This window comes from Oryctolagus cuniculus, chromosome 5, assembly GCF_964237555.1.
Source record: "Oryctolagus cuniculus chromosome 5, mOryCun1.1, whole genome shotgun sequence".
Taxonomy (NCBI): domain Eukaryota; kingdom Metazoa; phylum Chordata; class Mammalia; order Lagomorpha; family Leporidae; genus Oryctolagus; species Oryctolagus cuniculus.
The window spans coordinates 8,303,833-8,329,142 of record NC_091436.1 but is presented as its reverse complement, the minus strand read 5'-3'; the positions used below and the strand labels follow the sequence as shown (position 1 = coordinate 8,329,142).

Sequence of the window (25,310 nt, the reverse complement as noted above, 5' to 3'; positions counted from 1 at the left end):
CTGAGCAGCTCCGGCCATTGCAGCCAACTGGGGAGTGAACCAGTGGAATGAAGGCCTCTCTCTCTCTGCCTCTCCTTCTCTCTGTAACTCTAATTTTTCTTTTTCTTTTTTTTTTTTTTTTTTGACAGAGTGGACAGTGAGAGAGAGAGACAGAGAGAAAGGTCTTCCTTTGCCGTTGGTTCACCCTCCAATGGCCGCCGCAGCCGGCGCGCTGCGGCCGGCGCACCGCACTGATCCGATGGCAGGAGCCAGGAGCCAGGTGCTTTTCCTGGTCTCCCATGGGGTGCAGGGCCCAAGCACCTGGGCCATCCTCCACTGCACTCCCCGGCCACAGCAGAGAGCTGGCCTGGAAGAGGGGCAAGCGGGACAGAATCCAGCGCCCCAACCGGGACTAGAACCCGGTGTGCCGGCGCCGCTAGGCGGAGGATTAGCCTAGTGAGCCGCGGCGCCGGCTCTAATTTTCAAATAAATAAATAAATCTTTAAAAACCAGTCAGTGTTGACCCCAATCTACTAGAAAGAAAAGTAGGCTAGAAGGTGTGGTCCAGCTTCCCTACCATATTAGCAGGAAGTTGGAGTCAGACGCTAGAGCTGAAGCGGGGCCTTGCACCCAAGCAGTCAAAGATTTCTATTTATTCAATAGCATTTGCAATCAATTATGCATTTTTCTTTAATGCTAAAATTATCCTAAATTTGGACTGTGGGAAATGCTTCAAGCTTACTCCCACCTTAAAGTTTTCTTCCTTTTTTAAAATTTATTTATTCGAAAGGTAGAGTTACAAAGACACAGGAAGAGACAGAGCAATCTTCCATCCACTGGTTCACACCCCCAAATGGCTGCAACAGCCAGGGCTGGGCCAGGCTGACGCCAGGAGCCAGGAGCTTCATTTGGGTCTCACACGTGGGTTCAGGGGCCCAAGAACTTGGGTCATCTTCTGCTGTTTTCCCAGGAGCATTAGCAGGGAGCTGGTTGGAAGTGGAGAAGCCAGGACTTGAACTGGCACCCACAAGGGATGCCGGCATCGCAGGTGGTAGCTTAACCCACTATGCCATGCCAGCGCCAAAAATTCACTTTTGAGAGACTGAATATACAAGTGAACAATGGCCAGACTGCACACTGTGTAAAACAGAATTCTGACCCAAACCTGTAACTGACCCAGGAAACCAGTCGCTTATCAACAATGGCCAGCCCTGAAGCCAACCTGCTGGAAGTCAGACTGCTATCTCCAGCAATAACCCAGGAAACTGAACAGTAACTTACAAAAGGGCCAGGGCTGACAAGCTGATACCTTCCCTAGCTTTCATCCCATCTTCCAACTCTGGATCAACCCGAGTTAAACGGGCATTCCAAGGGCATCACATGGGACGCCCAGCGTCCAGTGAGCCACCTGCAGCCTCCCGTCAGGGCAAACCTGGAACCACCCCCTTTGCTGCACTGGAAACTCCCTTTCCCACTGGCCCACGGGCCTGCCAAACACAAGGGACAGCGCCCGACTCCCTTGCTACAGCAAGCTCTCAATACAGACTGTGTGTTTCATTCAGCTTGTCTGGGCTATTTCCTCCTTACTGAGGTATAATTTACATGCAATAAAAATGCATCCTTTGGGGCCAGTGCCCTGGGCTGTGGCTGGGCCAAGCCGAAGCCAGGAGCGAGCAGCTTTACCCAGATCTCTCCCAGAGGTGTAAGGACCCAAGCACTTGGGCTGTCTTCCGCTGCTTTCCCAGGCGCATTCACAGGGGGCTGGATGGAGGTGGAGCAGCTGGGACTTGGCGCCCATAAGGGATGCCAGTGTCACAGGTGGCGGCTTTACCCACTGCACCACAGTGCTGGCCCCTTGCTGTACTTTCATAAACGCGGATTAAGGGGTAACCACAATAGAATATTTGCTTCACCTTCTAGATTCCCTCATTTTTATAGCTGAGGCCCCTGCTCCTCCTCTCCTGGTCAACTGATGTGATGGCCACCTCCCGGGAAGTTTGTGTCTTGGTCACATGACCTCGCCCTAAAAATACCTGCCTCATCTTGCACTTCCCAGAACTACAACCAGCCAGTTCTCCAAGGAGCTCTGTAGCCTTTCAGTGGGCAATGGGATTCCGAGCTCACTGGGACCAACCTTCCTGGTTTGCTGGGGACTGCCCCAGTTTAACCTGACAGTCAGGGATCCCAGGAGGCCCTCTTGGTCTCTGGGGAGCAGGGACAACTGGTCACCATACTAGGTCTAGGTGCTTTCAGAGCCTGGAACTAGGAATCTTACTGTAAAGTCATGCATTCAGGGGCTGGTGTGTGGCACAGTGCGTTAAGCTGCTGCCTGCCGTGCCAGCATCCCATACTGCTGCATTTCCAATCCAGCTCCCTGTAACGCACCCGGAAAAGCAGCAAAAGATGGTCCAAGTGCTTGGGCCCCTGCCACCCACACGGGAGACCTGGAAGAAGCTTCTGGCTCCTGGTTTCCAGCCTGGCTCAGCCACAGCTGTTGCAGCCACTAGGGGAGTGAACCACTGCACGGAAGACGGATCTGTCTCTCTGAGCCCCCCATTCAAATACATCTTTTTAAAAAAATCACGTTCAAACTGGTATTTCCAATGTAAAATTTTTCCCACCCTCTCTGATCTTGTTTCTCATTTTCCATCACACAGAAAACCTTCATACATCATAGCATCAAGTTATTTGCGTTATCCTACAGTAGTTTCAAATGCCAGCCATCAACCCTAGTCCTTCGCAGCCCTGTTCCGCGGAGCGGAGGCCGGCTCTCTCCAGGGGCGTCACCAACTACGGCCTTGCGAAGCCCCAGGGAAATTCTTTCCTCTGTAAATCTTCCTCGTTGCCGACTGGATTTAAAGTTCACTTCTTTCAAATCGCTTTCGACCCGGGGCTTTGCTTCCCTTCTTGATTCATCCTGTAGCTCTGTCGGAGAAGTCCTGCTCCTACTATCTGCCACTTCCTCTGTATGCACCTGCTGCGACCTGGACTCCGCACGAAGCCGCAGCTCGCTCCTCCCTGGGCTGCGGCGGCCCTGACGGAGCCTGCACCGGGACACGGCGGGACCCTTGTGCACCCGCTGCCTCGGGACAGGCAGAAGCAGAAATGCACCGGTTACTCGGCGCTCGGGTCGTTTATCCTAACTTCACGAGTGCGCTCACCGGGAGCGCAGCCGAGCCGCCTCTCCCGAGACCCGGCCCCGGCTTTCCTCCCCGACCCCGGCGCTCCGAGGCCAGGCCGGACATTCTGCAGGGCGAGCTACCGGGCTCCCCGCACCGCCTCGCCCGGGCCGGCTGCCCTGGGGGCCACGCTGGGGTCCAGCAGGCCCAAGGCAGGTCCCCCCGGGGCGCCCCCGGCCCCGCGTCGCGTCTTCCCAGCGGTCCGCAAGGCAGTCTCGCCCACCCGAGTACACTCCACTGACGGAATTCACGCCACCGGGCTCGCCCCATCGTCCACGGCCCGCCCTCCCCTGGCCCCGGGGCCGCCCTCCGCTCGAGAACAATGGCTGCTCGCTTTCGCCGCCGGAGACGCCACGGCAGAACGACCCGCGCGGACACGAGGCCGCCCGTCACGCGCGAGGCGGCACACGGAGGCGGCCGGCCCCGCCCCGCCGGCGCGCGGAAGCACCGCGTCCAATCGCACGCCGCCCTCGCGCAGATCCCTCCGCCCGGCGGCGCCGTCGCCGCAGGCGGCCCACGCGAGCGCGTCCACCGGGGCCGCCTTCCCGGCATGCCCCGCGGCTGACCTCCGACCCCGGCGACCCGCCCCCTCGCCCGACGTCGCCCCTCCACACACACACACACGGCCGGAGCTGGCGGAGCCCCGGCGGCGGCGCTGGTTCCGGGTTGCAGACTCCGCCGCCAGGTCCCGCTCGGGCTAGGCCGGCGGCCGCGCGCTCCTCGCCTCTTCGCCTGTGGCGGGGCCGGGCGGCCGGCGGCGCCTCCACGGTGAGCGGGCCCGACGCGAACATGGCGGAGCGGGGAGGCGGGGCGGAGCGGGGCCGGGCGGCGGGCGGGGCCTGGCGTCCTCCCTCAGCGCCATTTTGTGGCAGCGAGACCCGCAAATAAAGGGGCGCGCGGGGCTGTGACGGGAGGAGGCGCGCGGCGGCGGGGCCTCGGCCTGTGCGACTGGCGGCGGCCGCGCGGCCCCGGCCCGGAGAGGTAGGTGCGGGCGGGCGGCGGGAGAGCGGCCGCGGGGCCCCTGTGGGAGCTGCGGGGCGACGCGGGCCCGGGCCGCGCCGGCCGCCCGTTACCCGCTTCCTCTTCCGCCGCCCCGAGGCCATGTTGCCTCGGCCCGCGGGGCCCGGAGGTCCGGCTGGGGCGGCCCTGCTGGTCTGGGCCCGGCCCGGCGGGGGAGAAGGCGGCGGCGGCGGGGCCCGGTGCGCGGCGCGGGCTCCGTGGGCTTCCATGTCGGGACGAGGGCGCGCGCCCGTCGCCGGGGGTCCTCCACGCCGCTCGCGGACCCCGCGCGCGGCCCAGGCTCCTGCGGGAGGAAGTGGATCCCCAGGGCACTGGGGGAAGTCCTGGCGCGCCGAGGCTGTGACGGGAAAAATAAAAAAACACGGGTCCCTTCCCGGTGGAAAAGCGATCCCGCGTGGGCACGTTCCGGTCGCCTTTCTCGTGTGGCTATTCTGTTCCCTCGGAAGTCACCGCCAATTACGTTCGTTTTTTTGTGTGAAAATTTCGGCCGTGAAATTTTCGGTGCTAGGTGAACGTGGTGTAGACGTATGAAACTCCGCTTACACGGTGTGGGAAAATCTTCTCGCGACGGCTGGATTTTAACTTCATTCATTCCATAGCATCTGATGGGGCAAGTTGGAGGGAGATTGCAGCCCCGCAGGCGGCTGGCGATAAGGGTGCAGTGCTGTCAGGGCTTCCGGTGTCTTGGGCAGACAGCTAAGCCGGCGGCAGAACTGGTGAACTGTCCAAAGAGCCAGATCCCGCAGGATGGAGGTAACAATGGGAGTGGGATCCGGGCACCGCTGGGGTGTCCACAGCTTCCCAGATTCGTGGGTCTTCATTACAGCGAGTTTTCCCAATTCCGCTCTGAGCCATGTTCAAGATGTTTTCGCATATTTGTCACAAATTATCTGGTAGGTACGATATGGAAGATGGGTAGGAGCCCTTTGATAGGCCAGGAGTTGTAACGGTCGCATTTACGACGATTGTTAAAGCTGCTGGGTCTCGTGGGTGTGTGTAGTACAGAGTCTCCTTGGAAATACTGTCTTAGTTTTCGTCTTTACAATGTGCCTACATTGTTTGTGTCTTGTTTGTCAGAGCTATATGTTGATGGATCCTTTAGCAGAGTGGCTTAACTATTTTGGTTCCATTCTTGTTTTTACTTGTTAAATCTTCTCCCACTTTTCTACCTCCAAATATTTTTTATTTGATATAGTTACTAGCTTATTAAGGACAAACTTTTCAATATTCCCGTAATAGGATACTCCATTGGATAGAATAGGCTGTAAAGGTGTTCAGTGCTATGAAGAAGTGTTCACCTGGAAGATGTTGGTGGAGTTTAATTTTTACGAAATGCATGTTAAAGTTGTCCTTTATGTTCATATTTTAAAATCCTTGTTTCTACAGCACTTCATTAAGCTTGCAAAATTGGTACCCCCCTTTTGCTAATTTGGAAACGGTAGCACAGAATTAAGTAACTTGCTGAAGATCACACTTAAGACCAATGCAAGTGTGAGAAATAGGCGGTTCTCGAATTTCTAAGCAGTACTCTTTCTACTCTAGTGTAAAGGTTACTGTGGTATCAGGTGATGGAGTCTTAAATGCAGTTGTGATTTGTTTCTCTAGAGCACACGCCTTCAGAGAAGCACTGAGTTGCCTAATAAAGCATCATGGTGCTACTGGAATGTAGGGTGCTAGGCACCTCCTAAGCCGCTTCTCCTGTGATAAAAGGCATCGAGTAGATGTTGATTCTGATATTTTAACGTTATCTCGGGATGATCTACAAGAATAATTGAAACCTTTACATAATTTAAAAATCAATCATCATCATTTTTTTTTTAAGATTTATTTTATTTACTTGAAAGAGTTACAGAGAGAGGTCTTCCATCCACTGGTTAACTCCCCAGATGGCCGCAATGGCCAGAGCTGCACCGATCAGGAGCCAGGAGCTTCTTCTGGGTTTCCCACGCAGCTGCAGGGACCCAAGGACTTGGGCCATCCTCTGGTGCTATCCCAGGCCATAGCAGAGAGCTGGATCAGAAGAGGAGCAGCCGGGACTAGAACTGGTGCCCACGCCAGCCCCAAAAATCAATCTTAAACTTTGCTTAAAAATAGCCAATATAGCTGCTTTTGAATTTTTTCTCTTTTGCTTTATTAAAAAAAAAAAAAAAAAAAAAACAGATTTTTCCGTCCTCTGGTTCACTCCTCCAAATGCCCACAACAGCCATGGTTGAAGATTTATTTTATTTATTTTTTATTTATTTGAAAGACAGTGTTAGAGAGGTAGAGACAGAGAGGTCTTCCATCCTCTGCTTCACTCCCCATATGGCTGCAACGGCCGGAGCTGTGCCAATCCGAAGCCAGGAGCTTCCTCCCAGTCTCCCACGCAGGTGCAGGGGCCCAAAGACTTGGGCCTTCCTCCACTGCCATCTCAGGCCACAGCAGAGAGCTGGATCAGAAGAGCAGCCGGGACTAGAACCAGCGCCCATATGGGTTGTCAACGCTTCAGGCCAGCGCTTTAACCCACTGCACCACAGTGCCGGCCCCAGTTACCAACTTTTGAGAGACACTGGATTTAGGACCCAAACCTCTAGTTCATTAATAGCTGTTTTACGCTGAGCTGATCACCTAATGAGTCACATTTTCATCTTGGAAAATGGAGACTAGTTTTGACTTTGAAAAGTTGTGATTATTGAATAAATGTGACTCATAGACAGTGAACGTGTATGTGTGGTGTCTGTGTGTATATGCTTTCATTTTTCACCTTCAAGGTTCAGGACTCTGATGATTCCAGATGATGTTATGGGGTGACGTGGCACAGCAGGCTAAGTGATGCTGGCATCCCACTTCCAATTGCTGGTCTAAGTCTCCACTACTCTACTTCCAATCCAGCTTCTTGCTAATGTGCTTGGCAAGGCAGGGGAAGATGGCCCAAGTGCTTGGGCCTCTGCCACCCCTGTGGAAGACCCAAATGGCGTTCCTGGCTCCTGGCATTGACATGGCTCAGCCCCAGCCTTGGCAACCATCTGAGACATGAACCGTTGGATGGAAGATCTCTTTTTCTCTATGTCACACTGCTTTTCAAATGAACAAATCTTTTTTTAAAATGGTGTTTTAGTACTTCTAGTTTTCCTGTGGAAGATTATTCTAAGAATCTTTTTGTGAACCTAGAATCAACTGTAGATGGTGACTGAGCTTGTCAGGTTGTAAAAAATTACCTTGGGGATTAATAGATTTCTTGGTGTGTTTATGCAATGTGAAGGTAAAAATTGAGAACTGAGTTCTGTTCTGAGTAGTTGAATGTTGTATGTTAATTTGTTTTCAACCTCCTAAGCCGTGGTTAAGCCTCTGACTGCAGCACCAGCATCCCAAATGGGCTCCAGTTGTCCCCGCTGCTCCTCTTCAGATTCAGCTCTCTGCTTATAGCCTGGGAAAGCAGTGGAAGATGGCGCAAGTTTTTAGGACTGGCGCTGTGGTGCAGTAGGTTAATCCTCTGCTTGCAGTACCAGCATCCCATAAAGGCTACTCCTCTTCCGATCCAGCTCTTTGTTATGGTCTGGGGGAGCAGTGGCGGATGGTCCAGGCGCTTGGGCCCCTGCACCCTCTTGAGAGACCTGGAAGAAGCTCCTGGCTTCAGATTGGCCCAGCTCTGGCCAGCCGTTGTGGCCATTTAGGGAGTGAACCAGCAGATGGAAGACCTTTCTCTCTGTCTGTCCCTCTCACTATCTGTAACTCTACCTCTCAAAAAAATAAAATCTTACAAGAGTTTTGAACCAGTTCTACTTTGCCTTTGACTGTGAATTTATGTGGCATATCATGAGTGCTTAAGGAAAGATGGACTTTGCATCAGTTACAGATTTTCTGAGGCTCTCGTTTCCTAAGCTGAATACCCCATACATGGAATGAACTGCAGCTCTTTCGAGAGCTGACCTGTGAAAATGCATGCGAATAAAACCTGTATTTACCCCTGACTTAGATTACAACTTCAGAAATTTATTTTGGGGGATTGTGTTTAGCCTAATGACTGAGTCACCCACAATGCATCTTAGAGTGCCTGGGTCTGTTCCCAGCCCTGGTTCTTACTTCCATCCAGTGTCCTGTCATTGCAGACCCTGGAGGCAGCAGGGATGGCTCAGGTAGTTGGGTTCCTGCTGCCTACGTGGGAGAGACCTGGATTGAGTTCCCAGCTCCCAGCTCCAGCCTGTCCTGGCCACTGAGGGCATTGGGGATGGAAGCTTTTGTCTCTCAAATTAAGGAAGAAAGAAAAGTTGATGTCCTCCAAACTCCATTTTAATTCATACTACCCAACATCAAACTTTTGAAAAGGAAAATATAAATCAGTGTTAGAAAACTTAATTATCTTTCAGAATTCTAAAAATTGGAGCACACCAAGGATTCTGTGGTTAGAAACTAAGACAGGAGGACATCATGGTAGTTGTCCTCAGTCTGTGAATTCTCTTAGGGTTATTAAAGAAACTCATTTCTGCGGCCAGTATTGTGTTGCAGGTTAAGCTGCTGCCTGCAATGCTGGCATCTCATATGTGTGCCAGTTGAAGCCCTTGCTGCTCCACTTCCTATCCAGCTCCCTGCTAATGCACCTGGGAAAGCAGTGGAAGATGACTCAAATACTTGGCCCTCTGCCAGCCACATAGAAGACCTGCCTGGAGTTTCAGACTCTTGGCTTCAGCTTGGCCCACTGGCCATTTGGGTAGTGAACCAGCAGTTGGAAGATCTCTCCATCTCTCTCCAACTATGCATTTCAAATAAATAAACTAATTTTTTTCTTTAGGTTAAGAATTTGTTTATTTGAAAGGTAGAGTTACAGAAGCCAGGGCCGAAGCACTTGGGCCACCTGCTGTTGCTTTCCCAGGCCATACCAGAGGGCTGGGTCGGAAGAGGAGCAACAAACCGGTGCCCGTGTGGGATGCTGGAGCCACAGGTGGAGGCTTTAGCCTACTGGGCCACAGCACTAGACCCAACTAAATCCTTTCTTAAACTCTTGATTTATTTCTTCTCTTTCTTTCCTTTTCCTCCATCCCTCCCTCTCCCCTCTCCCTCTCTCCCTCTCTCCCTGTTTCTCATGGAGAAAGAAATTAAATGCCCATTTTTTGCCGGTCACCATACTGAAGTGTGTCTTCAAAATAGAGTAATTTTGGACCATAATGGTGATAGTCTTTTTTGAGACGGTGAAACTGAAGTTCAGAGTTTTCTCCTTTTTACTTTTTTTTTTTCAGTGTGATAGCATTCTAATGATCACTTTTTTTTTTTTTAAGATTTATTTATTTGAAAATCAGAGTTACACAGAGGAGAGGCAGAGAGAGTGCGTGCACACTTCCATCCACTGGTTGACTACCCAATTGGCCACAACAGCCAGTGCTGTGCTGATCCAAAGCCAGGAGCTGGGAGCGTCTTCTGGGTCTCCCACATGGGTGCAGGGGCCCAAGGACTTGGGCCGTCTTCTATTGCTTTCCCAGGCCATAGCAGAGAGCTGGATCAGAAGTGGAGCAGCCAGGGCTTGAACCAGCACCCATATGAGATGCTGGCACTGCAGGCAGCCGCTTTACCTGCTGTGCCATAGCGCTGGCCCATTGCTTTATTTTCAAAGGGTGAAACCTTCTAGAAAACTTCCTTCAAGTGTCTCCCAGTCCTCTAAGTGCCCTTTAAAAATAGATTGCTACCGCTGGCATTGTGGTGTAGCCTGTTAACTTGCCTCCTGCCGTGCAGCATCCTGTATGGGCACTGGTTTGATACTCCACTCCCTTCCTATCCAGTTCCCAGCTGATGTGTCTGGAAAAGCAGTGGGAGATGGCCCAAGTACTTGGGCCCCTGCACCCACATGGGAGACCTGGATGAAGCTCCTGGCTCTGGCCCAGCCCTGGCTGTATGGCCATTTGAGGAATGAGCTAGTGGATGGGAGATCTGTCTCTCCCTCACTCTCTGTAATAAATAAAAGCATTAAAAAAAAAAAAACAGTTATGATCGGCGCCGTGGCTCAATAGGCTAATCCTCCACCTTACGGCGCCGGCACACCGGGTTCTAGTCCCTGTCGGGGCGCCGGATTCTATCCCGGTTGCCCCTCTTCCAGGCCAGCTCTCTGCTATGGCCAGGGAGTGCAGTGGAGGATGGCCCAGGTGCTTGGGCCCTGCACCCCATGGGAGACCAGGAGAAGCACCTGGCTCCTGGCTCCTGCCATAGGATCAGTGCGGTGCGCCGGCTGCAGCGGCGGCCATTGGAGGGTGAACCAACGGCAAAGGAAGACCTTTCTCTCTCTGTCTCTCTCTCTCTCACTGTCCACTCTGCCTGTCAAAAAAATAAAAAATAAATAAAAAAATATTAAAGGAATTTAAAAAAAAAACAGTTATTACTACTTAAGCTTGCAGTTACTTTTATTTTAATGGGATAAGGATCTGAATACCTGCCTGTTGAGAAGAGAGTAAGCAAGTAAACCTAGGAGAAGTGTCAGTTGAATCATATAATAAAGTTTAAACTGAATATGATCTATATTGAGTCACATTCAAGTTGCTTAGGTTTTTTTTTTTCCAAAATAAATTTTTAAGGTTTTATTTATTTGAAAGGCAGAATTACAGAGAGAGGGAGTGAGGAGGAGACAGTGTGTGAGGTCTTCCATCCACTGATACACTCTCTAAATGGCTGCAATGGCCGGGGCTGGGCCAGACTGAAGCCAGGAGCCAGGAGCTTGTTCTAGGTCTCCCACGTGGGTGCAGTAGCTCAGTTACTTGGGTCCTTCTTTACTGCTTCCCCAGGCACATTAGCAGGGAGCTAGATCAGAAATGGAGCAGCTGGAACTTGAAGCAACACCCATAGAGGATGCTGGAGCTGCAGGTGGTGCCTTCACCCGCTACACCACAACACCAGCCCCAAGATTCTACACACTGAGGAGATAGGGTGCCTAGTAACTGGATAAAAGATGGACTGTCTAGCCTTAGTGGTAAATTTGGCTGTTTTCAAATTATCACACTTCTTGTATTAAGATCCATGTTTATTCTCAGTATTTTATGTAATTGTTATCTCAGCTGGTTCTAGAAAAAAAAAAACTTGATTGAGTTAAGTAGCCTCACCTTTATGACTGTACTGGTACCTGAAGCAAATTTGTTCATACTTCTAACACGTTTGCATGTCTGCTATGTGTTAGTCATTGGCAGTCAGTGAAGCAATAGCTGGGACTGAGGTGAGCTGAACCCAGAATCCCAGAATGCAATCCAGGCCTCCCAGGTGGGTTGCAGAGACCCAATTACTGGAACCATTACCTGCTGCCTCCCGGGGTACACAGTAGCAGTGCGCCGAAATTGGGAGCAGAGCCCTGACTGCAACCCAGATACTCTGACATGGGATGTGGATGTTCCAGCAGCATCTTAACTGCTGTGCCCCCCAAATCAGAATTCTATGACAGTACAAGTGTGGTTAGACTATCTGATTATAAGGTGAGAGTTGAAATTGTTAAAAATGTTGTTGGAAGGGGTAGAAGTTGACCTTGCCACCCGTGAGGGAGACTTGGATTGAGTTCTCTGCCAGTGTAGGCTTTTGGAGTATAAACCAGAAGATGGGGCGTGCTCTCAAATAAATAAAAAAAATTTTTTTTTGACAGGCAGAGTTAGACAGTGAGAGAGAGAGAGACAGAGAGAAAGGTCTTCCTTTTGCCGTTGGTTCACCCTCCAGATGGCCGCTACGGCAGGCGCACTGTGCTGATCCGAAGTCAGGAGCCAGGTGCTTCCTTCTGGTCTCCCATGTGGGTGCAGGGCCCAAGCACTTGGGCCATCCTCCACTGCCTTCCCGGGCCACAGCAGAGAGCTGGACTGGAAGAGGAGCAACCGGGACAGAACCGGCGTCCCAACCAGGACTAGAATCCGGAGTGTCTGCACCGCAGGCGGAGGATTATAATGCCTAGTGAGCCGCGGTGCCGACCAAATAAATATTTTTAAAAATAGTAATGGTAAATCACTTTCTTTTGAGGAATCTCAAATAGTAAGAATACCGTGTTTAATATGAAAATTATTTGGTCAGATTTCTACTAGTTTCGAATTTATATAAATACAAGTAAGTAAAGTAAACCAGAAATATTTTAAAATGGTAACAGAGCATTCTTGAATATGCTGTCAGAAGTAATACCTAGGAACACCTAATTTGGCTTTTCTACTGGTCAGATTTGAACCTAAGGAAGTAGTAGATGTGTTTTCAGCACAAGAATTCAGTTTCTTAATTTGTATTATTTTTCCAAACACAACTTAGATGCTTTTAAAAACCAGAACTGCTGGGGCTGCCAGCATCCCATATGGTGCTAGTGTGGGTCCTGGCTGCTCCACTTCCGAACTAGCTCTCTGCTGTGACCTAGGAAAGCAGTAGAAGATGTCCCAAGTCCTTGGGCCCCTGCACCCACGTGGGAGACCCAGAAGAAGCTTCGGATTGGCCCAGCTCCAACCGAAGTGTAAATCTTAAACAAAATAAAAAACCCCGATACTGCTATTCAGAACTGATTGAACTGTTTCAGTGCTCACAGAATTTTTATACAGAAACTGCTGTTGGCATTCATTCTGAGTTAGCATGATTAGTTCTCGACTTGAATTTTTTTTACGATTTATTGAAAGAGTTACACAGAGGAGAGGCAGAGGGGGAGAGAAAGAGAGAGAGAGAAAGAGAGGTCTTCCATCTGATGGTTCACTCCCCAGTTGGCCTCAATGGCTGTAGCTGCACCCATCAGGAGTCAGAAGCTTCTTCTGGCTCTCCCATGCAGGTGCAGGGGCCCAAGGCCTGGGCCATCTCTTACTGCTTTCCCAGGCCATAGCAGAGAGCTGGATCAGAAGTAGAGCAGCCAGGTCTCGAACCTGCGCCCAAATGGGATGCTGGCACTTCAGGCCAGGGCGTTAACCTGCTGCACCATAGCACCGGCCCCTCTATTTGAATTATTAAGCTAGCTTTTGCAACAGTGCTAAGTGAATTTTATATAAAGAAGCTAATTTTGAAAGACTTTTATAGATTCTTTCATGGCATAGAATTAGAAGAATTTTTAAAAATGTTTATTAGAAATGCAGAACACGTAGGAGAGGGATCTTTAATCTGCTTCACTCTGCAAAGTTTCACAAAAGCTAGGCCTGGGCTAAGCTAAAGCCAGAGCTCAGAACTTCCTGGATATCCTGGTGGCTGTTAGGAACCCAATTACTGGGCCTCATCCACTGTCTCCCAGGATCTATTAGCAGAAAACTGGATTGGAAGTGGAGGAGCCAGGACTCAAACTAGGCACTACAATGTGGAATGTGGGTGTGTCAACGCCACAATGCTGCCTGCCCCATAGGAATATTTTTATTATGGTATAATTGTATGTGTGTGCTTATTTTTTTATATTTTATTTTATTTAATGAACATAAATTTCCAAAGTACAGCTTATGGATTACAATAGCTTCCCCCTCATAACTTCCCTCCCACCCACAACACTCCCCTCTCCCACTCCCTCTCCCGTTCCATTCACATCAAGATTAATTTTCAGTTATCTTTATATACAGAAGATCAGTTTAGCATATGTTAAGTAAAGATTTCAACAGTTTGCACCCATGTGTGTGTGTTTATATATAACACTATTGAAGAGTAGTGAATCTCCATGACCATGTTAGATTTTACCTTTTTAGTATAACATAATGCTATCAAACCAAAGGTTTAGAAACTGGTACTAACCTAGCAGCGTGCCTAGGTTACTGCTTGAGTTCAGTATCTGACTTCAGTATTGAGTGACCACTTCTGTAGCAAAATTTGTCTTTCATAGGATAGTGGCAAGATTGAAATGAAAAATTATCTCTCGGCCCTTTGTGGCAACTTCAGATGATTCAGCTTTTACAAAGGGATTTTAAAAATGTACTTAACAAAAAGGAAGCTGACTGTAGAGTGTACAGGAACTCTATAATATCTTGCTGCTTTTCTTGCAGGTTAAAACTATTCTGAAACAGATCTTTGTAAAAAAAAAAAAAATGAAAATAGGAGAGGGAGGAGGTAGAAGGGTGGGGGTGCCAGCTAGAGGCAGGGTAGGATGGGAAAAATCACTATGTTCCTAAATTTGTATATGTGAGATGCATGAAGTTTGTATACCTTAAATAAAATGTTTAAAATTTCATTATTCTGAAATAAAAAGTTTAAGTAAAAATAATCTTATGATTAGACAATAAAAGACCCAGTAATTTTTGTTCCTACCTTAACTGGAAGAAAATCAATTGAGCCTCTACCTCACTCCTTTTTTGTTTGTTTTTTCTGTTTTTAGGATTCAAGATGACCAACGAAGAACCTCTTCCCAAAAAGGTAATTTTTTTTCCTTGCAACTTTAAAGCATTTTTTTTCATAATAGTGCTGAAGGGGCTGTCTGTATTGTTTTGCTGCCTCTTCACCCTCTTGCCTTTATTAACAGTAATAGCACTTGGGCTGTGCAGTGTGCCAGATGTTGTATCTTATATGTACTATATTTTTAGATTCTTTCAGCTTTTCATCTGTTAAGTGATATTCCCATGGTCTGTTCTTAGTCTTTGTTACATAAATACTCCTGCCTACAGATACACACATGTCAAAAAAGGAGAAACTTCATACATTCCTATAAAACCATTTATGTATTTTTCAAGAAAAGGTTACAGCTAATTCTTAGGTATCTCTTTCTCTGAACTTTCTTCTAAAGTTCCCCATTATATGAGTTTACTCTATGCTATGAGTTTACTCATAGCATATGAGTAACATATCTACTATATATTCATACAATGACTATTAAAAAACAGTAACAGTTTCTGGTAGTAGTTGTAATTGGATTTAGAAAAGCAGGTGTGTGCTTACTGAACAGTATTTAAGTGAACAGTTTACATAATATGTTTTACAGAAATTTTTGACATTTTAGAGCATTAATAAAGAATTGGATTGTGCTTAAATAATCTGAAATTACGGCCGACGCCGTGGCTCAATAGGCTAATCCTCCACCTTACGGCGCCGGCACACCGGGTTCTAGTTCTGGTCGGGGCGCCGGATTCTGTCCCGGTTGCCCCTCTTCCAGGCCAGCTCTCTGCTATGGCCAGGGAGTGCAGTGGAGGATGGCCCAGGTGCTTGGGCCCTGCACCCCATGGGAGACCAGGAAAAGCACCTGGATCCTGGCTCCTGCCATCGGATCAGCGCGGTGCGCCGGCTGCAGCGGCGGCCATTGGAGGGTGAACCAACAGCAAAGGAAGACCTTTCTCTCTCTGTCTCTCTCTCTCACTGTCCACTCTGCCTGTCAAAAAAAAAAAAAAAAAAAAAGTGAAAAAAAATAATCTGAAATTACTGTGTACCTCCTCTTTCACTATTTGGGTATAATGCCCCCTCACTCTTACATTTTATAATGCCATTTTACTGGTTAATGTTAACAGCTTAAAACTTTTTTTTTTCCCAAAGATTTATTTGTTTGAAAGGCAGAGCATCAGATTGAGAGAGAAACAAATATCTTCTCATCTGCCAGTTCACTCCCTAGTTGGCCATAGTGGCCAGGACTAGGGGTTCAGGCCAAAGCCAGGATCCAGGAATTGCATCCTGGTTTCCCACATTTGTGGCAGGGGCCCGTATACCTGGGCCGTCTTCCCTGCCACTAGCAGGGAGCTTGATGGATAGCAGAGCAGCTTGGACTGGAACTGGATCTCTGATACGGAATGCCAGCATTGCAGAGCACAGCCCTTTGAAAGAAATTTTTAGAAGATTTATTTATTTGAAAGGCAGTTACAGAGGGAGGGCGAGACAGAAGTCTTCTGTCTACTGGTTTACTCCCCAAATAACTGCAACTGCAGGGGCTGGGCCAGGCTGGAGCCAAGAGCCCAGAACTCTGTCTAGGTCTCCCACGTGGGTGCATGGACTAAACACTTGGGTCATCTGCTGCTGCCTTCCTAAGCATGTTAGCAGGCAGCTGAATCAGAAGTGGAGCAGCCAGGACTTGAACCTGTACCCATATGAGATACCAGTGTTGCAGGTGGTGGCTTTACCCTCTGCCATACCACCAGTCCCCAAAATGTATTTTTAAGGAAATTTTTTTAAGTGTCTTAGAAGGGAAGCTAATCAGATTTTATTTTTTTTTTTAAAGATACATTTATTTGAAAATCAGTGGTAGAAAGGGAGAAAGAGATACCTTCCATCTGCTGATTCATTTCCAAATCCCCACAACAGCCATGGCTGAATCAAAACTAGAGTCAAGAACTCCATCCAGGCCTCCCACATGGGTAGCAGGAGCTCAGGTGCTCGGGCTGTCCTCTGCTGCCTTCCAGGCACATTAGCAGGGAGTTGCATGGGAAGCAGAGCAGCTGGAATTTGAACTCACATCAGGTATGAGATACCAGCATCACAGCAGTGGCTTAACCCACTGCCGCGACGTCAGCCCTGTGCCTCCTTCGTTTTAACTTCTTTTCAAATAATCAGAGTCACAGGGAGTTTGGAGTTGCAGAGACATGTACAGGGAGACTCTCTGCTCCCTTCAGCCTCCTCCAGTGTTAACGTATTGGGTGACTCCAAACATTTTGAACAACAAAATGAAAACAAGGAAATTGACAATGTCACAGTCCTCAGAGATTCTGATTTTACAGTTAGCAAGTACTCTGTGTGTAGCTTGTGCAGTTTTATCACATACGTAGCTTTGTGTAACCATCACCAATGAAGATACATATCTGAACTACCTCCCCAAGACTCCCAGTGTTATTCCTTTGTAACCGTATCCACCTTTTCTCTCTCTAACTCTTGGCAATACCTAATCTGTTCTCCATTTTTATAGTTGTTATTTTGCCAGTGTTATATAAAGGAAATCTTGTAGTATGTATCTTTTTAGAATTTTTTTCCACTCAGCTACTTTCCTTTAGGTTTATCTAGGTAGTTTCATGTATCTCTTGATCTGTTACTCTTTACCGTTAAGTAGTATTCCATGCTATGAGTGTATCATAGTTTAAACATCGCTTCTCGGTTGGCGCCGCAGCTCACTAGGCTAGTCTTCCGCCTGTGGCGCCGGCACTCCAGGTTCTGTCCCAGTTGTCCCTCTTCCAGGCCAGCTCTCTTGCTGTGACCTGGGAAGGCAGTGGAGGATGGCCCAAGTGCTTGGGTCCTGCACCCGCATGGGAGACCAGGAGGAAGCACCTGGCTCCTGGCTACAGATCGGCTCAGTGCGCCAGCCGTAGCGGCCATTTGGGGGGTGAACCAACGGAAGGAAGACCTTTCTCCCTCCCTCCCTCCCTCCCTCCCTCCCTCCCTCCCTCTCTCTCTCTCTTTCTCTCTCACTAACTCTGCCTGTCAAAAAAATAAATCACTTCTGAGAGGGCATTATTGTAGTTTCAGTTTGGGGACATTAAAAATGCAACTGCTGTGAATATTTTTATTTCTTTAAAATACATGCTTAATATATAAAGATAATTAAAAATGAATTTTAATCAAGAATGGGATGGCAGAAGGAGTAGGAGGTAGGATGGGAGTGGGGGTGGGAGGATGGTATGGGGGGAAGAATCACTAATTCAGAAGCTGTACCTGTGAAATTCACATTTATTAAATTAAAAAATAAGTGAAAATACATGCTTAAGAGGGCAGCTACTGGGTCATCCATTCACTTTGAAACAGTTTTTTAGAGTGGCAGTACCATTTTACAGTCTTCCCAGCAGTGTGTGAGTTTGTCATCAACATTTGGTGCTATTATTTTTATTTTGGCCATTCTAATCAGTGTGTAGTAATGTCCCATGGAAAATTAATTTGCATTTCCCAAGTGAAGATGCTCATTGTTACAAATAGTTCACCTTCCCAGTAAAACAAGATTTCAAATAAATGATAATATGTGCTGAACCATTTGTGTTTCACAGTACAGAGCTGTTCTGTAGGCCCCTTTTGGGTAGAGCTTTGTCTTCAGGAATAGCAGTCAGTTCATCTTTTAATTTTTTTTATAGGTTCGACTAAGTGAAACAGACTTCAAAGTTATGGCACGAGATGAATTAATTCTAAGGTAAATGTTCTTTTATCCAAAATACAAGCTTTCTATAAAATATTATATTTCGACTACATTGAGTATTTATACTTTATGTCAAATATGTTTCATTTTTAATGTTACTATTTGCTCATATCACCTGATACCGGATTGGAACAGATTCCTTAATGGCCTTTTTTCCATTTTTTTTAAAGATTTATTTATTTATTTAAAAGGTGGAGTTACAGAGAGGGGGAGAGAAAGAGGTCTTATATCTGATAGTTCACTCTCCAAATGGCTGCAACGGTCAGAGCTGAACTGATCTGAAGCCAGGAGCTTCTTCTGGACCTCCCAAGTGGGTGCAGGGACCAAAGCACTTGGGCCATCTTCACTGCTTTCCCAGGTGCATTAGCAGAGGGCTGGCTCAGAAGTGGAGCAGCTGGGACTTGAACCCTGGCACACATGTGGAATTCCATTGTTACTGGCAGCGGCTTCACCTGCTGTGCACAGGGCCAGCCCCAGTGGCCTGTTCTTCATTATATAAGTATGGAGGAAAATTGAACATTTTAACAAACTACAGCACTAGTTGGGGAAACTTCCTGGACTAACAGTGATCTGAATTTCTTCTCTTGCAGAGACAGAGTATTAAGGATTGATACTTGGGAAGCATTTTACTTAATGTGTACCTTGCTATAGGGAAAGACTCTGATCTCAGAAATCTGTTTTAGATACGTGGGTATTTTTAAAAATTCATGGAAAAATTAAATAAAAGATAATGTGGGGGCTGCCATTTGTCATAGCAGTTAGAACAGGTATGTCCCATATCACAGGACTTACTTGGGTTCGAGTCCTGCGTTTGTTCTGGAGTCCAGTTTCTGCTAATGTGCACTCTGGAGGCAGCAGGTGATGATGGTGTAAGTAGTTGGACCCCTGTCACCACTGTGGAAGACCTGGATTAAGTTCCTGGCTCCCAGCCTCATCCTTATCTATCTGGCCGTTCTAAGGATTTGGAGGGAGAACCAGTGATGGGAGTTCCTATTTCTCCCAGCTTGTCGAAACCAAAACAAAGGTAATGCACATTTTCCATGAACTCTTCGGGAGACAACTCATACACAGGCTATTTTGTTTAATTTTTCCTTGTGTTTAACATTTTAAAAATTGTATTTTTTATTTAAGATTTATTTATTTATTTGAAAGGCATAATTACAGAGAGAGGGAGAGACAGATCTTTTTCTGCTAATTCACTCCCAAATGGATCAACAGCTGGAGTCAGGAGCCTCAACCAGTCTCCCACGTGGGTAGCAGGGGCCCAAGCACTTGAGCTATCTTGTGCTGCTTTTCCAGGCACATCATCAGGGAACTGGATGGGAAGTGGAGCAGGCGGGACTTGAACAGGCTCCCACTTGGGATGCACGTGCTGCAGGCAGCAACTTTACCTGCTCAACCGCAGTGTCACCCCAAAATTTGCACTTCTAAGAAATTTAGTTCTGCTTTCAGAAGAAATACATTGCTAATAACATGAAGTTATTCTTCAAAACGTGAATTTCACCATCTCCATATACTTATGTTCTTTACTTTTTCATCTATAAGTTGAGGAGAATGAGTTAATTTTTTTAAGTGTTACTTATTTTTTTCATTTTATTTGAAAGAGACAGAAATCTTCCATCTGCTGATGAACTTCCCAGATGCCCACAACTACTGAACCTAGGCCAAAGCCAAGAGCTTACACCTTAATGTGGGTCTCACGTGTGAATGGCAGGGACCCAAGCATGTCTTTGAACATTGGCTGCTGCTTCGTGGCTTACACGTTAGAAGGAGCTGGAGCTGGAAGGAAGGCGCTCCAGTGCGGGCAGTGAGTGGTGTCGTAACTGCTGTGTCCAGTGCCTGCCTGGAGTTATTTTTAAAGGTTACATCCAGTTCTGAATTTCCGTGGTTCTCTTGTGAATGTATTACAAGAGTAGACTATCGGGGCCGGCGCTGTGGCGCAGCGGGTTAATGCCCTGGCCTGAAGCGGCGGCATCCCATATGGGTGCCAGTTCTAGTCCTGGCTGCTCCTCTTCCGATCCAGCTCTCTGCTGTGGCCTGGGAAAGCAGTAGAGGATGGCCCAAGTCCTTGGGCCACTGCACCCATGTGGGAAACCTGGAAGAAGCTCCTGGTTCCTGGCTTTGGATTGGCGCAGCTCCAGCCGTTGCAGCCATCTGGGGAGTGAACCAGTGGGTGGAAGATCTCTCTCCCTGCCTCTCCTCTCTCTGTAACTCTGACTTTCAAATAAAATCTTTAAAAAAAAAGTAGACTATCAAGTACAGCATTGTGATATTTTTTAAATACAAAAAATAAAAAAATGAGACATTCAAGAATCACTGTAGAAATTTTTTTTAAGTTACTGTTAAGGTTACTACATCATATATGGTTTATATTTTTGAGGTTAGGGAATCTTCATTTAAAACTCTTAGGTGAGTGTTTTTTCTCTTTCATGCCCTTGGTGATCTAAAATCAGCTGCTACTTATTTAGCTAGTCTCTGCTTTCTATCCTTTTAATGTGGATATTCTTGCTTTAAGTTTTTATATTTTTTTGCTCCTGTGAAATAGTTCCTATATAGCTGCCACAAAGAGCCTTGTGTATGCTTTCCCAAACATTTAATGAACTAGATGTGTCCCAAGTTTTAGAGGCCATAAAATAAGTATTGCTTTGGCTGAACAATTACAATTGTCTTTTAATAGATAAGTGAGGTTTGTCTTAGGAAGTTTTTTTTTTGTTGTTGTTGTTGTTGTTTTTGAGGATTTATTTATTTGAAAATCAAGAGTTACAGAGTGAAAAGGAGAGGCAGAGAGAGAGGTCTTCCATCCTCTGCCTCACTCCTGGCCAGGAGCTTCTTCCAGGTCTCCCACGTGGGCGTAGGAGCCCAAGGACTTGGGCCATCTTCTGCTTTCCCAGGCCACAACAGAGAGCTGGATTGGAAGTGGAGCAACTGGGTCTTGAACCAGCGCCCATATGGGAAGCTGGCACTGTAGGCGATGGCCCGAGTCGCTATACCACAACACTGGCCTCAGGAAAATTTTTTTTTTTTGAAACTCAGTACATTGATTTTAATCTTATGAAATACCTAATTTTATAGATTATGAAATACAAAGCTGGCTTTGTACAACAGTTTAAGCTACTGTGTGCGGTGCCAGCATACATATTAGAGTATCAGTTGAAGTCCTGGCTACTCCCATTTGTTCCTCTAAATAAATCTTTAAAAATAGGCTGGCGCCGCGGCTCACTAGGCTAATCCTCCGCCTAGCGGCGCCGGCACACCGGGTTCTAGTCCCGGTCGGGGAGCCGGATTCTGTCCCGGTTGCCCCTCTTCCAGGCCAGCCCTCTGCTGTGGCCAGGGAGTGCAGTGGAGGATGGCCCAGGTGCTTGGGCCCTGCACCCCGTGGGAGACCAGGAGAAGCACCTGGCTCCTGGCTCCTGCCATCGGATCAGCCCGGTGCCGCGGCGGCCATTGGAGGGTGAACCAACGGCAAAGGAAGACCTTTCTCTCTGTCTCTCTCTCTCACTGTCCACTCTGCCTGTCAAAAAAATAAAATAAAATAAAATAAAATAAAATAAAATAAAATAAAAAAATAAATAAATAAAGGTTATAGGGGGCCAGCGCTGTGTGGCCTAACAGGTTGAACTGCTGCCTACAACATCAGTATTCCATATGGTTGCTGGTTTGAATCCCAGCTGCTCCACTTCAGATCCAGCTCCCTGCTAATGCAGAAGATGGCCCATGTCCTTGGGCCCCTGCACTCCTGTGGGAGACCAGTAAGATGCTACTGGCTCATGGCTGCAGCCTGGCCATTGCAGCCATTTTTGCAGAGAACCAGCAGATGGAAGAACCTTCTCCCACCCCCTACCTATCTCTCTCTAACTGCTCGTCAAATAAGTAAAATGAATCTTTTTTTAAAAATTATAAAACAATTTTCTGAATTTTAAGTGTTAATTATATGTAACTAGATAACATAACTAGCAAATAGAAAATATAACTGTTAAGCAGAATAGCAGGTACTCAGGGCAGGTGTCTCTCCATTAAGAGTTGCTGGGGCCGGCACCACAGCTCACTAGGCTAATCCTCTGCCTTGCGGCGCCGGCACACCGGGTTCTAGTCCCAGTCGGGGCGCCGGATTCTGTCCCGGTTGCCCCTCTTCCAGGCCAGCTCTCTGCTGTGGCCAGGGAGTGCAGTGGAGGATGGCCCAAAGTGCTTGGGCCCTGCACCCCATGGGAGACCAGGATAAGTACCTGGCTCCTGCCATCGGATCAGCGCGGTGCGCTGGCTGCAGTGCACCGGCTGCGGTGGCCATTGGAGGGTGAAGCAACGGCAAAAGGAAGACCTTTCTCTCTGTCTGTCTCTCTCTCACTGTCCACTCTGCCTGTCAAAAAAAAAAAAAAAAAAAAAGAGTTGCTGGGAAAATATTGTTTATCTGTAGTAATTGCCAAGACTAGCTAGTGGTCTCTCTACTAATAGAGTAGAGGGATATAATAAGGATGAAAATTCTCTAGCACACTGATAGCATATGATATTTATGTGGGCTGCTCCTGCTAATTAGATAATTTTTAAAATATAGTCTTGAAAAATACTAATCTCCCGCCCGCCCAACCCCCCCTTTTCAAAAATTTATTTGAAAGGCAGAGTTATAGGGTAGAGGGCAGACAGGTCTTCATCTGCTGGTTCACTCCCTAAATGGCTGCAGTGGCCAGGGCTGGGACAGTCCAGAGCCAGGAGCCAGGAGCATCTTACAGGTCTCCCATGTGGGTGGCAGGGTCCCAAGCACTTGTGCTGTCCCCTGTTGCTTTCTCAGGCACATTATTAGGGAGCAGCCAGGCTCAAACTGGTGCCCACATGGGATGCCAGTGTTGCAAATTGTTATAAATTAAGAAAGAAAAAGAAATCAATTGGTTTATTGGCTAGATTAGTTTTATAATTAAAAACCATCCAGCAGAATTTGTAGTGTTTTTATAACTATGATTTTCTAGCACAGTAGTTTCAATGTAACGAGTAATATGCGGTCTTCTTTTTGTACTAGATGGAAACAGTATGAAGCTTATGTCCAAGCTTTGGAGGGCAAGTACACAGATCTTAACTGTAAGTTTGAATTTTGTTTTCCTAAATTTTAGGTTTATGAATGGTCTCCTTGTAGATTATTACGAACACATGATAATTGGTTGTACTAAGATGAATGTCATTTTATTCGAACGTTTTGTTAGTAAGAACTGTTCAGGCATTGTGCTAGGTACAACAAAATGGAATGAGACATCTGTTTTGGGTAAGACATGATGATATAGTGGCATGACTGTTTTAGTAAAATCATGTGCAAGGTTCTGAGAGAGTATATGTAGGTTAATGCAGCTATTTGAAACTTTTCTTGATGTGTCCCTAACATGTTCTGCATGAGAATTTGAATTAAACATGAATTATTAGTCCAGCAGGGAAAAAAATCCAAGCAACCAGCAATAGATTTTTGAGAGCTTAAATTGTAACCTTAGGGTATAGATACATATTTACAGATTTTCCAGAATCTGCTAAAAACAATACAAGTGTATAATTTATTTTTTAAAAGATTTATTTATTTATTTGAAAGTCAGAGTAAGAGAGGAGGAGAGAGAAGGGTAGCTCTTCCATCCATTGGTTCATTCCCCAGATGGCCACAACAGCCAGAGCTGGGCCAATCCAGGGGCCATGGACTTCGGCCATCTTCTACTGCTTTCTCAGACCATAGTAGAGAGCTGGATCAGAAGTGGAGCAGCCAGGACTCAAAACTGGCACCATATGGTTTTACCTGCTGTGCCGCAGCGCTGGCCTCAAGTGTAGATTTTTTTTTTTTTTTTTTTTTTTTTTTTGACAGGCAGAGTGGACAGAGAGAGACAGAGAGAAAGGTCTTCCTTTGCAGCTGCTTCACCCTCCAATGGCCGCCGTGGCCAGCGCGCTGCAGCCGGCGCACCACGCTGATCTGAAGGCAGGAGCCAGGTGCTTCTCCCGGTCTCCCATGGGGTACAGGGGCCCAAGGACTTGGGCCATCCTCCACTGCACTCCCAGGCCACAGCAGAGAGCTGGCCTGGAAAAGGGGCAACCGGGACAGAATCCGGTGCCCCGACCGGGACTAGAACCTGGTGTTTCGGCGCCGCAAGGCGGAGGATTAGCCTAGTGAGCCGCGGCGTCGGCCTTCAATTGTATAATTTAAACGACTTCAGTCTGTCACTGTTCAGAGTGACATACTATTTGTGAATTAGGAAGCTGGTATGGTTTTCCAGGTCCAGAAAGCTTATTAACACCCTTAAATTTTTAATTACATGACCATCAAAATTTAGAACGTTAAGGAAACTTAAAGTACTATTTGTTCATACAGTTACTGGCATTTTTATTGAGTAGGTTAAAAGTGGTAACTTGGGATTTTGTAAGTAGCAAGTAATGGGGATTTTCTAAGTTCCAGTGAGAACAGATTATTTTATATGATTCAGTCTACCCTTAGGTAGTTGTGAAGCATTGTAATACCATTGCCTTATGAAGTTGATCTCATGGTCACAGACATATATATCTTTATTATAAAAATAGGGTAGAAACTAAAGACATGATTTTTTTTTTGTCCACTCTGTTATTAGGTAATTTGAACTTTCTATTGGTTTGTTCAATTTGGTCTTGAAATTCTTTGTAATGTTGTGGATTTTTAAAATTTTAATCCAGCTAATGATGTAACTGGCTTAAGGGAGTCTGAAGAAAAACTAAAGCAACAACAGCAGGAGTCTGCACGGAGAGAAAACATCCTTGTAATGCGACTGGCGACCAAGGAGCAAGAGATGCAAGAGTGTACTGTAAGTATAAGTTACTCTGCACTTTCCATGCTCTTCGAGTCTGGATATTTTTCTCTTCTTTTCTTTTCTTTTCTTTTCTTCTCTTTGATTTGATTTGATTTATTTGAAAGTCTGAGTTAACACAGAGAGAAGCAGAGGCAGAGAGAGAGAGAGGTCTTCCATCCGATAGTTCACTCCCCAATTGGCCACAGTGGCCGGAGCTGTGCCAATCCAAAGCCAGGAGCCAGGAGCTTCTTCCTGGTCTCCCACACAGGTACACGGGCCCAAGTGCTTGGGCCATTTTCTGTTGCTTTCCTAGGCCATAGCAGAGAGCTGGATTAGAAGTGGAACAGCCAGGTCTCACACCGGCACCCATATGGGATACCGGTGCTTCAGGCCAGGGCATTA

At 47.1% G+C, this 25,310-nt stretch overlaps 1 protein-coding gene across 4 annotated transcripts in view; it reads left to right on the top strand.

Moving 5' to 3' along the window:
• Window positions 1–3,760: 3,760 nt before the first annotated feature.
• The window catches only part of WTAP (WT1 associated protein), a 39,619-nt gene continuing 18,069 nt past the window's right edge, over window positions 3,761–25,310 (top strand). For 2 of the 4 annotated variants that reach the window (XM_070073310.1, XM_070073311.1), the window contains exons 1-5: window positions 4,523–4,931; window positions 14,419–14,456; window positions 18,071–18,126; window positions 23,141–23,199; window positions 24,796–24,923. In XM_070073310.1, coding sequence (XP_069929411.1) covers window positions 4,784–4,931; window positions 14,419–14,456; window positions 18,071–18,126; window positions 23,141–23,199; window positions 24,796–24,923 — 429 coding nt within the window. In that variant the 5' untranslated portion in view covers window positions 4,523–4,783. Of the gene's footprint in view, window positions 3,927–4,002; window positions 4,140–4,522; window positions 4,932–14,418; window positions 14,457–18,070; window positions 18,127–23,140; window positions 23,200–24,795; window positions 24,924–25,310 lie in introns of those variants that run through there. The other 2 variants (XM_051854197.2, XM_051854196.2) reach the window with 2 other exon arrangements.